This window comes from Somniosus microcephalus, chromosome 15, assembly GCF_052327205.1.
Source record: "Somniosus microcephalus isolate GS21.2 chromosome 15, FLI_Smic_1.0, whole genome shotgun sequence".
NCBI lineage: Eukaryota > Metazoa > Chordata > Chondrichthyes > Squaliformes > Somniosidae > Somniosus > Somniosus microcephalus.
Window position 1 is genome coordinate 86,759,121 of NC_141001.1, and position 15,741 is coordinate 86,774,861.

Below are 15,741 nucleotides of genomic sequence, written 5' to 3' on the forward strand. Positions count from 1 at the left end.
TCTTCAGCAGTATTTAGACATTTGAAAAGCATCAATGAATGGTTGGTTGGAAAGGTTGTGTTGCTTTTAAAATGCTATGTACCATTACAGTTTAGATACTTAAACAAAATAAGCAGTTTAAAATGTTTGGGAAATTAAATACTTAACATTTCCTAAAAGAACTGATTTAGACCAAGCTCATGCAACAGCAATTTGGTTCATGTACAGGAAACTTTTTTTTATCCGGGACCGCCGTGGTGCCGGTTCATCAAAAATTCCGGATAACCGACAGCTATAGTAAAAGATACGGAGAGCTGAGAGCTCCGTATAAAGCAACAAACCCTGTTGCTTAACTACAGGTGCAGAACAATGGCCACAAGTTCCAAGCGTCTCTAGCTTAGCAACAGCTGCAGCCACACCCTTGCACAGCAACAGATCGAGGAAGGCAAGTACAATATGAAGTAAAACTTACCTGAACCTACTCTTGAATTTTGCCGGTTAACCGAGATTTCCGGTTATTTAGTTGCTGGTAAATCGAGAGTTTCCTGTACCTTGAACTAACTCCATCTATTCCTTCAAAATGGTGTAATTCTGCAGCCATTGAGTAAGTTGTAGTATGCATAAAAAGTCTCTTGTCTTCCAGGAGAACAATTCAAAGTTGAAACAAAGACTATCACTGTGGATTTTGGAGAAGGAGCTGAGATCTACAAGGTTATTGAGGCTGGTCTGGCTGGACTAGAGATAGGTGTCCTAGGTATGTATTGCAGGATAAAGGAGTTGCTATTCCTGAAATTCTTGCATATTGTTGCAATGCTCAAAGCCTCAACTTGTGTTATTGCCTGGATTTACAAACAAAGGTTTTATTATTTCTTAAAAATGGGGCATTGCTTTAATCCCATGAGATAGAGTTAACACTGGATGTTATGCTTTGGTTGAGAGTTTCCTCCACACCTGTTCCCACCCCAGGTTGGACAACAAGCCTACAGACCAGAAAAAGTTCATTGTTTTATTCACTGAAAATTGTAGAAGTACTGTATAGCAATCTTTGATTGTGTTCCCCCTCTCTGTTTTGGAAAGCTTTTGAAAAATTTTGCTTTGTTAGTCAACACTGGATAAATTCATGGAGCAATTGGTAGGGCATCATTTTGAACTTGGCATGTGCTAGCGATGTAGAAAATCTTCAAACTCTTCTAAAATATTAACATTTTCACCAGGCATAAAACGTCAAAGCTGATGCATGAATCTAGAAAGGGCTTATGTGACCATTTTGTTTGGAAGGCTATCCTGAACAGGATTTCCCATGCTGGTTACACCAACTTCAGAGAGGCTTCAAGTACCATAGCGAAGGTCCGATGGAGAATAGATAGAGGCAGCGATTGCTCATGCGATCAACAGACCCAGTGACACCAGTCCTAACTTCTACCTAGGGAAGGGAGATGTTGGGGTCCTTGTGGTCTCCTTGCTTTACATTAATCACAATTCTGTTAAATCTCTGGTTTCTACACTGGTTTCTATCTATGATCAGATAACACCAGTAGCAAGCATGCAATTTAAGTGCCCATGCCTTTGACCAAAAATGCAGAAATAAATCTATATCCCTGCAGGCACAGACTTCATAGAAACGGATAGGAGCAGGAGTAGGCCATTCGGCCCCTCAAGCTTGCTCTGCCATTCAATGCGATCATGGCTGATCATCCAAATTCAGTACTGGGTCCCTGCTTTCTCCCCATATCCCTTGATCCCTTGGCCTTAAGAAATATATCTAACTCCTTGAATATATTTAATGAATTGGCCTCGGTAGAGAATTCCACAGGTTCACCACTCTCTGGGTGAAGAAATTCCTCCATCTCTGTCCTAAATGGCTTACCCCTTATCCTTAGACTGTGACCCCTGGTTCTGGACTCCCCCGCCATTGGGAACAGCCTTCCTACATCTAGTCCTGTTAGAATTTTAAGTTTCAATGGGATCCCTTCTCATTCTTCTAAACTCTAGCGAATATAAGCCTAATCGACCCAATCGCTCCATACGTCATTCCTGCCATCCTAGGTATCAGTCTGGTGAATCTTCGCTGCACTCCCTCCATGGCAAGAACATCCTTCCTCAGATAAGGCGACCAAAACTGTACACAACACTCAAGGTGTGGTCTCACCAAGGCCCTGTACAACTGCAGCAAGACATCCTTGCTCCTGTACTCGAATCCTCTCTCTATGAAGGCCAACATACCATTTGCCGTCTGAACCGCCTGCATGCTTACCTTCAGCGACTGGTGCACAAGGACACCCAGGTCTCGTTGCACTTCCCCTTCTCCCAATCTATTGCCATTCAGATAATCTGCCTTTCCTGTTATTGCCACCAAAGTGGATAACCTCGCATTTATCCACATTATACTGCATCTGCCCAATTGCCCAACCTGTCCAAATCGTACTGGAGTTTCTCTGCATCCTCCTCACGGCGCAAACGCCCACCCAGCTTTGTCGTCTGCAAACTTGGAGATATTGCATCTAGTTCCCTTGTCTAGATCATTAATATATATTGTGAATAACTGGGGTCCTAGTGCCGATCCTTGCGGTACCCCACTAGTCACTGCCTTCCACTCGGAAAAAGACCCGTTTATTCCAACTCTTTGCTTCCTGTCTGCCAACCAGTTCTCTATCCAAGTCAGTACCTTACCCCCAATCCCATGTGCTTTAACTTTGCACACTAGTCTCTTATGCGGGACCTTATCGAAAGCCTTCTGAAAGTCCAAATACACCACATCCACTGGTTCTCCCTTATCTATTCTACCAGTTACATCCTCAAAAATTCCAGTAAATTAGTCGAGCATGACTTACCTTTCGTAAATCCATGTTGACTTTGTCCGATCCTGTCACTGTTTTCCAAGTGCTCTGCTATTACATCTTTTATAATGGACTCTAGCATTTTCCCCACTACTGATGTCAGGCTTACCGGTCTATAATTCCCTGTTTTTTCTCTACCACCTTTTTTAAATAGTGGGGTTACATTAGCTACCCTCCAATCCATGGGAACTATTCCAGAGTCTATAGAATTTTGGAAGATGACCAGCAATGCATCTACTATTTCTAGGGCCACTTCCTTAAGTACCCTAGGATGTAGATTATCAGGCCCTGGGGATTTATCGGCCTTCAATGCCGTCAATTTCCCTAACGCCATTTCCCTACAAATACTGATTTCTTTCAATTCCTCCCTCTCATTAGACCCTATGTTCCCTGACATCTCGGAGTTTATTTGTGTCCTCCTTTGTGAAGACAGAACCAAAGTATATTTAATTGCTCTGCCATGTCTTTGTTCCCCTGATTCTGACTGCAAGGGACCTACGCTTGACTTTACCAATCTTTTTCTCTTCACATATCTATAGAAGCTTTTACGGTCAGTTTTTATGTTCCCTGCAAGCTTACACTCATAATCTATTTTCCCTCTCTTAATTAATCCCTTTGTCCTCTGCTGAATCCTAAATTGCTCCCAATCTGCAAGTTTGCTGCTTTTTCTGGCCAGTTTATACGTCCTCTCCTTGGATCTTATGCTATCCCTAATTTCCCTTGTTAGCCAATGTTGAGTCACCTTTTTTGTTTTATTTTTTTGCCAAAGCTTTGTTCAAAGTTTTTGAATGGCTAATATTGTGTATTTGATCCCAGTTGCTGTGTCTGTGCCCACGGCAATTCCAGCCTTGCTGACAACACTTTGTAAAGATTAGCTGGTGTCGAGGATGCATTGCTGCCCTTTCTAAGCAGATAGTTAAGTTTGTCCAATTGGCCACAATTGCAGATCCAACATTGGTGTTCAAGGAGACATCAACAACAATGTGTGGAACGTGATCGTTGCTGCGATCTTTGCTTGTCACCAGGACTTGACAACTGGATGGACAGTCTTCTCTCCGAGCTGTTTGAACCCCTAGGTTTGCGTGATCTGAAATTTCTTACCTTGCAACTATTTTTGCAAACCTTTTATTTGAGTTGGAGTTCTTCAGCCTGCATGTCTTGATGAACCCGCTATGTCTTGTTTTATGTCATGCAGATTACACCCACCTCGTCATTTCTGCCAAAGTCTGATTGTTTTATTCACCAGTTAATGAAGTAAACCTGAAGTTTAAAATAAGACTCTATGTTCAGCTTAAATAGCAGTACAATATGAATTTATTAAAGGAACCAAATCTCTTGATTCTCTTTTCACCTTTGTGTGTGGGATGATGGCAATATTGTATGTGAACAAGACTGTATCGTACATAATAAAAACAGAAAATGCTGGAAATACTCAGCAGATCAGGCAGCATCTGTATAACGTTAACTCTCTTTCTCTCTCTACAGATGCTGCCTGACCTGAGTATTTCCAGCATTTTTTTTTTTCAGATTTCCAGCATCTGCAGTATTTTGCTTTTGTATTATACATAAAGCTTTGACTCATGGAGCTGTTCATAAATCAGTGATTCCTGGTTGTGAGAATGGTATTGTTGCCTTTTCAGAATTGAAAACCCTATTCTGTAACTTCCATGAGATCTGTCTTGTATATTCATTTGAGTAACCTATGCCAGCTTCAAAGCCAAAGGCCTAATATAGGGAGGAATTCATATCATTTGTACAGCTTAAATAGCAGTACAAAGTCTCATTTTAAACTGCAAATTTACTTCAACTGGTGAATAAAACTCAGACTTTGGCAGAAATGATAAGTGGGAGTAATCTGTGTCATGAGGTGGTCACCATCCTTCCTCCTTCCCTCCATTCTTCCCCCCCCCCCCCCCCCCCCCCCCCCAACACCTTCCCAAGTTTCCTATTCTTTTCTCCCTTCTCCTAAAGGTGCTGACTCTTCTAAGGAATTCGCCTCATTGGTGCTGGCAGCCCTCTTCTACAAAGGAACATAAGAAATAGGAGCAGGAGTAGACCATTTGGCCCCTTGAGCCTGCTATGCCATTCAGTAAGATCATGGCTGATCTGATCTTGGCCTCAACTCCACTTTCCTACCTGTTCCCCATAACCCTGGACTCCCCTGTAGTTCAAAAATCTCTGTCTCAGCCTTGAATATATTCAATGACTCTGCCTCCACAGCTCTCTGGGGAAGAGAATTCCACAGATTCATGACCCTCCGAGAAGAAATTCCTCCTCATCCCCGCCTTAAATGGGCAACCCCTTATTCTGAAACTATGCCCCCTAGTTCTAGATTCCCCCATGAGAGGAAACATCCTCTCGGCATCTACCCTGTCAAGCCCCCTCAAAATCTTGTATGTTTCAATAAGATCACCTTTCATTCTTCGAAACTCCAATGCGTATAGGCTCAACCTTTCCTCATAAGACAACCCCTTCATCCCAGGAATCAACCTAGTGAACCTTCTCTGAATTGCCTCCGATGCAAGTATACCCTTCCTTAAATAAGGAGACCAAAACTGTACGCAGTACTCTAGGTGTGGTCTCACCAATGCCCTGTACAGCTGTAGCAAGACTTCCCCACCTTTATACGCCAACATTCCATTTGCCTTCCTAATTACTTGCTGTACCTGCATGCTAACTTTGTTTCATGTACGAGGACATGAAACACAGTTTCTACCGGCACAAGTGATCATTTTTCATATGTAATCCTACCAATTTGATGCTTTATATGATTGATTTGGATTGTGTGTGTTGGGAAGAATGTCTGCGATCTGATTGTCCTGACAGTGACTGGAGGTGGAGCCGGGCATTTGGTCATTGAGGCAATGAGCAGTTTTTATGTGACACAGGAGATGTACAGTGATGTACTGAACTTTGACATTGAATATTTTGATAATGAAGCTTTCGCATGCTTCCAATCCCTAGGAACATTGTGTTAAATTGTACTTTGCTGGGAGTATCCTGGTGACCTGCTCTTGCCCTCTGTTCCCTCTGGGGTGCACGCTTTTAAATTAAATGTTACTAGTTTGTGCACCCTAAAAGGAATTCCCCATTTTTGCACACCTCACCAGTGACCAATTATTAATGATTATTCTTACCACCTTTTTGAAGAGTAGTAATGGCATAAGCTGCAGTGAAGTCTATAGTTCTGCTTGCTAGTTGTTGTAGGCTATGAATGGAGATAAAACAAAAGGAATATCTGATTTGTACTAATGCCACTGAATCTTCATTGAATTGCTAACATTGCCTAATGGGAAAGAACAATGTAACCTGATGTATTCTAATTTTCTTCAGTGAACAATGTGGGAACTTCTTACGACTACCCGGAATATTTCCTGGATGTTCCTGATCTTGACAATGTAAGTGTCCTAACATTTGAGGTATTGATTTTTCTCCCTTTCCTTACCCTCAAAGGAAAGTGGGAGTGGGGGTGCTGGGTGGTGCAGTGGGTTAAAAGCTGTCTGAGATGGTTTCAAGTTCAGCCCAGACTGATGCAATACAAATTTGCTCTCCGTACCAACCCACAGCACACATTCTCCCCAAGGTTAATATTTGGGTTTGCCTCTTCTATTATCCTGTTATGGTAATACATGGTTACAACAGATTTAAGCAGTCTGTCATTTTTGGGAATTGACTTGCACTGCCCTGTATCTACTTGTATAATAGCTGGGATATGTTCTGGACCAAATATTCATGTCTTTCACATGTTCTTCAATTTCTCAAGGCAGACTGAGCAAATAACTTGGTGAGACGAGACTGAATATTAATTTTAAACTAATTTCCCATCAGGTGAACATACAGAACAACAGTTACGATCAGATTGTTCTTTCCCTCCACACAGCTAATACTAGAAAAAAATGAATGTGCTACACAACCCTACTTCACTGTCAACTTGCTCTGCTGTATTTCATCCTTCCCGCAGCCCTTTACTGCCCACAGCTTTTGCTGCTCTTAAAACACACTCTCTTTCTCTGCCCCCCTCCCCTTTGTCCAGGCCTCTGTCTTGTATCTTTTCACAAATACAGATCCGAGACACCCCAAAACAATGGGTGTGAGGTACCTAGACAAGCTAACAATTTGCATATTGCTTCGTCTCTGGGGAAATTAGCTGCCTTCTGTCTACTAAAACATAGTAAAGTCCTTATTATTAAATTCCTTTATTCTCAATGGGTTACTGGTATGTGTATTTATAAGCTTTGTAATGTATGTTTCATGGCTGTCTGATCCTTTCCATATCTGAGATTGAGGAAATGCTAAGAACTAGTGTAAATCCAGTCAGAAGCCTCCTTTTAATGAGTGTGCGAAAAAAGTTAAATTAGTGTATATTTTCAAGTTTACTGTCTTAAACATGTATCAAACATGACTTGAGTTTTGTTCCAGCTAATATTTTGCTTTTAAGCATTTCCTTCCAAGGAATGATTTTGGACTTTTTTGTGTTATAGCCTTGATACTACATCAGCAAAGGACAGTGAAGCCCACTTAAAAAGATACCTGATAATCAAATGGCTCATTTACCTCTTGGGATGAGCAAGCGAGCACAACTCTCGCTGCTAGTTGCAAGAATTTGCAGCCTCCTCCTGTGGCAAAGTGGAGCCCTCCTCGCAACAATCTTGACTGGAGCACGTGGGGTGTATCCTACTTGATGTTCAGCCTCTGCCTGGAACTAGAGGAATACCAGGCACTCTGAAATGTTTTCTTGGAGGCTCGTTCAGTACAAACTGCCCTCCTACCCCCAGCGCAGTGACTCCCCCACTGACTGAAGGACAATGCCCAACTGACATGACCACTATTAAACAGGCCCTACCTTCCCCCTCCCCAATCCGAAAACTAAGACCAAACAAGTCTTCAGTCCTTTGATCCGTATTGCTCTCCAATGCAAGCAAGTTTACCAAAAAACCTGGATATATCAATGCACTGCGCTCACAAGCATTGTGCAATCAAAATGTGCAATCGCTTCATAAAATTAAAACCATAGAACCTTGCAACACAGAAGGAAGCAATTTGGCCCATCAAGTCCTTGCTGGCTTTTTGGTAGACCAATCCAAAACTAGTCCTATTGCCTTGCCATGCCTTGTATGTTCCTCTGCTTCAAGTATTTATCAATTTTCCCTTGAAGGATGGAACTGTCTCTGCCTCAACTACCCCAATGCTCCAACAACCCTCGGTGTAAAGAAATGTATCCTAATCTTTCTCCATGTTCTTAAATTTAAATTGATGACCCTTCATCACTGACTTCCCAACCAGAGGTCGCACTTGTTCAATCTTCAAAAATCTGTATTAAATCATCTCATGGCCTTCTCTGCTCTAATGGGAATAGTTCCAGAGTCTCGTCTCTAATGGGAATAGTTCCAGAGTCTCATCTCTCCTCATACCTAATTGCCCAGCCTTGGCATCATCCTGGTGAATCTATGCTGTACCCTCTCTGGCTTTAAAATTGTTTCTATAATGGGGCACCCAAAACTGCGCACAGTACTTTTGACTGCCCTAACTAATGTTTTGTCATGGCGTCTTTCTCAATATTTGAATGTACACATTTCAAGAATTTTTTAAAGCCCACTTAAAGAATAAAATATCACCGCGTCAATCCTTTTCTAACTGCCAATTTACTCACCTGTTCAATCGACCGCTCACTCGATGATCTCTACTGAGCCTGTCCAACTCCTATGTGACCCGCTTGTTCCATAAGCGTGCAAACTCAACTGTCAGCATTGGGGCAAACATCAGCACTGTTTTGAGATCACAAAGGCAGCAGAAACAATGACAAATCAATGCCTAAAATTAATGTTTTGTTTGCAAAGTGGTTGTTTACTTAAATATGCTGATCTATATGCTGAAGAAAACCACTTTATTTTGGAGATTTGGCATGAAAATTTGTATGTAGTGGCACCCTCAAGTGGTCAAATTGTATAAAGATTTGATGCAGTAGACATCAAAACAGTTGCATTGCAGGGCATTCCTGGGAACAATGTGCATTTATTTTGCATCTTTTTGTTTTATATTTATCAACTGTCTGCAATTTTTGCATTTCTATAGTGCTTAATATATTCAAATTTCTGAATGAATCAATAAAACAAGCTGCTGTGTACAAAGAGCAGTCAGTCAAAATCCAACAGTTTTGCACATACAAGTCTGCTGACATTTTTACAGCAAAAATGCACATACACTGGATTTTCTATTTAAACTTTTGCACTAGAAATGATGTAAGCCTGATGCTGTTACTACTGTACCATTTTCATTTCAGATGGTGCTGGTGAGTAGAATCTGTAACAAAAATGTAACACAGGGCCTGAATTCTTAAATTATTTTAATGTTACTTTATAAAAAATAATACATTCCAGTACTAAAGAACATAAGACATAGGAGCAGAAGTAGGTCATTTGGCCCCTTGAGCCTGCTCCACCATTCAATAAGATCATGGCTGATCTGATCTTGGCCTCAACTCCACTTCCCTGCCTGCTCCCCAAAACCCTTCACTCCTTTACCATTCAAAAATCTGTCTATCTCCACCTTAAATATATTCAATGATCCAGCCCCCACAGCGCTCTGGGGAAGAGAATTCCAAAGATTCGCAACCCTGAAGAAATTTCTCCTCACTTCCATTTTAAATGGGTGCCCCCTTTATTCTGAAATTATGCCCCCTAGTTCTAGGTTCCCCCACGAGGGAAAACATTCTCTCTGCATCTACCCTGTCAAGCCCCTTCAGAATCTTGTATGTTTCAATAAGATCCCCTCATTCTTCTAAACTCCATTGAGTATAGGCTCAGCCTTTCTTCATAAGACAACCCCTTCATCTCCAGAGAATGTTCATGAGGTTGATTCTGAATTGTCTCCAATGCAAGTATATCCTTCCTTAAATGAGGCCAAAACTGTACGCAGTTCTCCAGGTGTGGTCTTGGCAACAGTTGTAACCGGACTTCCCTACTTTTATACTCCATTCCCTCTGCAATAAAGGCCAACATTCCATTTGCCTTCCTAATCACTTGATGTACCTGCATGCTACCTTTTTGTGATTCATGTACAAGGACCCCCAGATCCCTCTGTACCTCAGCATTTTGTAATCTCTCCCCATTTAAAAAAATAATTTGCTTTTTTATTTTTCCTACTAAACCTTGCATTTTCCCATATTATACTCCATCTGCCAGATTTTTGCCCACTCACTTAGCCTATCTATATCCCTTTGGAGATTATTTACGTCCTCCACACAATTTGCTTTCCCACCTATCTTTATCATCAAATTTGGCTATATTACACTCGGTCCCTTCATCCAAGTCATTAATATAGATTGTAATAGTTGAGGCCCCATCACTGATCCCTGCAGCACCCTACTAGTTATAGTTTGCCAAACTGAAAATGACCCATTTATCACGACTTTGTTTTCTGTTAGCCAATCCTCTATCCATGCTAATATATTACCCCCCAACCCCGTGAGCTCTTATCTTGTGCAGTAACCTTTTTATGTGGCACCTTATCGAATGCCATCTGGAAATCCAAATACATGACATCTACTGGTTCCTCTTCTCCACCCTGACTGGTTCCCCTTTATCCACCCTGCTCATTATATCCTCAAAGAACTCCAGCAAATTTGTCAAACATGATTTCCCTTTCATAAAACCATGCTGACTCTGCTTGACTATATTATGATTTTCTAAATGTCCTGCTACCACTTCCTTAATGATGGACTCCAGCATTTTCCCAATGACAGATGTTAGGCTAACAGGTCTATGGATGCCTGCTTTCTGACTCCCTCCTTTCTTAAATAGGGGTGTTACATTTGTGGTTTTCCAGTCTGCTGAGACACCTCCAGAATCCAGGGAATTTTGGTAGATTACAACCAATGCATCCACTATCTCTGCAGCCACCTCTTTTAAGACCCTAGGATGTAGGCCATCAGGTCCAGGGGACTTGTCTACCTTTTAGTCCCATTAGTTTGCCTAGAACTTTTTCTCTGGTTGTTTTAAGTTCCCCCCCCCACCCCAATAGCCCCTTGATTATCCATTAATGGGATGCTTTTAGTGTCTTCTACCGGGAAGACCAATACAAAATATTTGTTCAAAGTCTCTGCCATTTCCCTTTTTCCCATTATTAATTCCCCAGACTCATCCTCTAGGGGACCAATGTTTACTTTAACTACTCTCTTCCTTTTTATATACCTGTAGAAGCTCTTGCTGTCTTTTTTTTATATTTCTTGCTAGCTTACTCTCAAGCTATCTTTTTTAGTCATCCTTTGCTGGGTTTTTTTTAATTTCCCAATCCTCTGGCCTTCCACTATTCTTGCAACATTGTATGCCTTTGTTTTCAATTTGATACCATCCTTTACTTCCTTAGTTAGCCACAGATGGTTCATCCTTCTCTTAGAATCTTTCTTTTTCACTGGAATGTATCTTTGCTGAGAGTTATGAAATATCTCCTTAAATGTTTGCAACTACTTTTCTACAGTCTTACCCTGTAATATATTTTCCCAGTCCACTTTAACCAAGTCTGCCTTAATACCTTTGTAATTACCTTTGTTTAAATTCAGGACACTAGTTTGAGACCTAGCTTTCTCACCCTCAAACTGAAATTGAAATTCTACCATGCTATGATCACTCTTCCCAAGAGGATCCTTCAATTCAAGATCATTAATTAATCCAGCCTTGTTACACATTACCTGATCTAAAATAGTCTGCTCCCTGGCTGGTTCCACAATGTATTGTTCCAAGAAACCATCCTGTATACACTCAAGAACTCTTCCTCAAGTCTACCTTTGCAAATTTGCTTTGTCCAATCAATATGAAGATTAAAATCTCCCATGATTATAGCCGTACCTTTTCTTACAAGCCTCTATTATTTCTTGATTTATACTCTGTCCTACAGAGTGGCTACTGTTTGGGGGCCTGTAGACCACTCCCACCAGTGACTACTTACCCTTATTATTTCTTATCTTCACCCAAACTGATTCTACATCTTGATCTTCTAAGCCAATATCATTTCTCACTACTGCACTGATCTCATCCCTTTTCCTTTCTGCCTATCCTTACGAAATGGCAAATACCCCTGAATATTCAGTTCCCAGCCTTGGTCACCTTGCAACCACATCTCTGTAATGGCTATCGGATCATACCCATTTATTTCTATTTGTGCTGTCAACTCATCCATCTTGTTACGAATGCTGTGTGCGTTGATATAGAGCTTTTAATTTTGTCTTTTTACCATTTTTCCCTACTCTGACCCCTCTTTCTGATGCACTCTTATATGTATGCGCTCTGTCCCTTCCTGTCACACTGGTTATCATTACCCCTATCGCTACCCTGCACTTTTTTGCCTTCTCATTTTTCTTTGACTTTTTAAATTTCTGCTCAGTGGATTTCCCCCCCCCCCCCCCCCCCCTCCTATTTAGTTTAAAGCCCTATCTAGTTAAAGCCCTAGTTATTTGATTTGCCAGGACACTGGTCCCAGCCTGGTTCAAATGAAGCCCATCCTGACTGAAGAAGCTCCCTCTTAGCTCAGTACTCATGCCAGTACCCCAAGAATCGAAACTCATTTCTCCCACACCAATCTTTGAGCCACTTGTTCAACTCTGATCTTATTTACCCAATGCCAATTTGCACATGGCTCGGGTAGTAATCCAGAGATTATTACCTTTTGTGGTTCTGCTTTTTAATTTAGCCCCTAGCTGCTCATATTCCCTCAGCAGAACCTCTTTCTTTGTCCTACACCTATATCGTTGGTACCTACATGGACCATGATAACTGGATCTTTCTTCTCTCACTCCAAGTTCCTCTCCAGCCCAGAGGAGATGTCCTTTACCCTGGCACCAGACAGGCGACACAGCCTTCAGGACTCACGCTCTTGGCTGCAGAGAAGTGTCTATCCCCCTAACTATACTGTCCCCTACCACTACCATATTACTTTTTGCCCCCCCCCCCCCCCCCCCCCCCCACTTGAATGGCTCCCTGTACCACGGTGCTGTGGTCAGTTTGCTCATCCTCACTGCAGTCCCTGCTCTCGCCCACACACCGAGTAAGAGCCTCGTAACTGTTGGACAAGAGCAAGGGTTGAGGCTCCTCCACCACTACCTCCTGGGTCCCCATACCTGCCTTGCTCATAGTCACACCTCCTGCCCCTGACCACGGACCAAATTTGAATTAATTAATCTAAGGGGTGTGACTGCCTCCTAGAACAGAGTGACCAGGTAACTCCTACCCCCCCCCCCCCCCCCAAAAACCTGATGTGTCGCAGTGTTTGAAGCTCGGACCCCAGCTCATCAACACAGAGCCGAAGTTCCTAGAGCAACCAACACTTACTGCAAATGTGGTCGTGTGGACCTCCATGGTGTCCACCAGCTCTCACATGTTGCAGCAGTAACACACTGCCTGCCCTGCCATCTCTCATGTATTTAATTAAGTTTAAAGTTTTGAATGTTTAGTTTTTAATCCTGGCTCTTAGTTTAAACCAATGCACAAGAAAAGGAGCAATACTGACCAACCAATCGCTTTCCTGTGACATCACACTTTGAATCTTTCTACTTCTTACCCACCCAGGTTGGTTGGCGCTGCTCCGGGCTCGCTCTCTTGTAGTCCCACTGGCTGACTCAGTCGCGCCCTTTTATCTCCGGCCCGATCTCGTGCTCTCCTGTAGTCCAGCTGGTTGGCTCAGTCTTAATGAATGGCATGAAAATCCCATTATCTATTTATGAAAGTCTCTTATTTAGCATGTGCTTGTGTCTGTAACATCTCAATGTTTCACTTGAAAGTATAAATCACATTTGCACCTAATTTGCTTTCATATTTTCATCAAATATTGAAGAATGAAGGTAGGCTGTTGAATTTCTGTGTAGTAATAGTTGAGTTCAATGTGTCGATTGGGAGGGTGGTCCTGGAGTTTTGATGGGGAGGTCCAGGAGTTGCAAGCACCAAGGATGTGAGGAAGTTGCAGGATGTGGTTGTCCTGGTAGGGATGGTTAGGATGTTTAGGAGTACTGGAAAGGGTTGAGGAGGAATGCTCCAATGACTTTTGGAAACCTAGTTCATTAATGTGGTGGTTAATTGCTTTGCTTCTAGCTAGAATATCTTCAGATCTGGATCATTAGTATTTTTTATTATATATTTCACTTTTTTTTTCCCTGTCCCATTCCCCTCCCTCATTCCCTCTTTACCAAGCCACTGGTCCCTTTTTCTTGTATTACAAGCACTTCTCAGTGTAATCTTCTTTCAAGAGCAGATTTGCACTGATTTAGAGTTCTGTACTTGTCCTGTGTTGTACACAGCATTATACCTTCAGGGCATTTGTGTGCATCAGAAAGGGGAAAACCTATCCAGTCCCAAAATACAAAGCTGTGCAGAGGAAAACTGCTACTGATGTCCGTAGCAGCATTTTGGGAGTGTTGTGGTATTATAGATCGCATACTAAACAGCAGAGCCTAATGCTAAACTTTTATTAGTGAGCATGTAAGTTATGCATGATTGATAAAAAAAATATTTCCCCCCTCCCACCCCACTGAAAATAACCAACCTAAAACTCTCTTTTTTTCCAGAGTTTTAAGCTGCAAATGAAAAGCAGTTCATGCTGATGTGTAGAGAACTGCCACTTTGAAGATCGAACCATAGAATGGTTAAAGCAGGGAAGAAGGCCATTCGCCCTGTCGAACCCGTGCCGGCTCTCTAAGAGCACTTCAGCTAGTCCCATTCCCCTGCCCTTTCCCTGTAGTCCTGCACATTTTTTTTCCTTCAAGTACTTACCCAACCCCCTTTTGAAAGCTGTGATTTGAGTCTGCCTCCACCACCCTTTTCAGGCAGTGCATTCCTGATCCTAACCACTCAGAGTGAGTAAAGTTTTTCCTCATGTCTCCTTTGGTTCTTCTGCCAATCACCTTAAATCTGTGTCCTGGTTTTTGACTCTTCTGCCAATGGGAACAGTTTCTCTCTATCTACTCCTGTTCAGACCCCTCATGATCTTGAACACCTATCAAATCTCCTCTCAATCTTCTCTAAGGAGAACAACCCCAGCTTCTCCAGTCTATCCACGTAACTGAAGCCCCTCATCCCTGGAATCATTCTCGTAAATCTAACATTTGGGAATGGGGTAGGGTTGGTAAGAAGCAAATAAATGTATTCCATAAGTTCCTCAAGCGCTATACTTTTTGGAAAGATGCTGGGACATAGCTGAGGGCAGCATTAATTTTACTGCACAGTCGGCATAAGCAGTTAATAGTTTAAAAATGTACAAGCTAGCCAAATCTGAATGAAGGCAAACTTGGTGCTTTTGCTGTGGTTAATCAGTCTTTTATTACTCTGCCTGGAGTGTGTTGACAAGACAGTTGAACGAAGCATTTAAAGAGCCCCACTTCAGTCACAGAAGAGTCCTATATGGCATGATGGGCATTGGTTGGCTATCTTGGTATTTGTTACTGTTTTTTCATGTGTTAAAATAGTAAAGAGTCAGCCTTTCTGTTAATCGAAGTGCTCCCCATTACTATAACATTCAGAGTAGAAAAGTTACTGTTCTGATACACTAACAGTTCATTTTTCTTTGTCAGATTATCAACAAGATGATCAACATCAACATTATGTCCGTCTGTAAGGTAAAACAGATTCATCTATTCTGTGAAGTTTTGATTCTATACATCTTCATTGTATTTGAAGATAGGTTACACCAATGCTGACCTTGTGGATTAAAATTGTGTTCTCAACATGAGATTGTACCAGTGGACTACCAGTTGGAGCAAAGTTCAAAAACTATTTGATAACTCATTTTTTGCCCTCCCCAAGTTTTCTCCCCTTCCTTTCCCACAGGTAGTGACTCAAACTGGGTGTGGTTATCTGGGTGTTAGCAGCACCCTGCTACTTCATCTTCATGTGAGCCCATACATTGAATATCAGCAGACTTTTCCCACAGTGGGGCAGAACCC

At 41.9% G+C, this 15,741-nt stretch overlaps 1 protein-coding gene across 2 annotated transcripts in view; it reads left to right on the forward strand.

Moving 5' to 3' along the window:
• LOC147107063 (very-long-chain 3-oxoacyl-CoA reductase-B-like) overlaps nt 1-15,741 on the forward strand; it is a 195,716-nt gene that overhangs the window by 96,470 nt on the left and 83,505 nt on the right. For both annotated transcript variants that reach the window (XM_086008090.1, XM_086008089.1), the window contains exons 4-6: nt 623-733; nt 6,150-6,214; nt 15,370-15,414. In XM_086008090.1, coding sequence (XP_085864216.1) covers nt 623-733; nt 6,150-6,214; nt 15,370-15,414 — 221 coding nt within the window. The remainder of the gene's footprint in view (nt 1-622; nt 734-6,149; nt 6,215-15,369; nt 15,415-15,741) is intronic.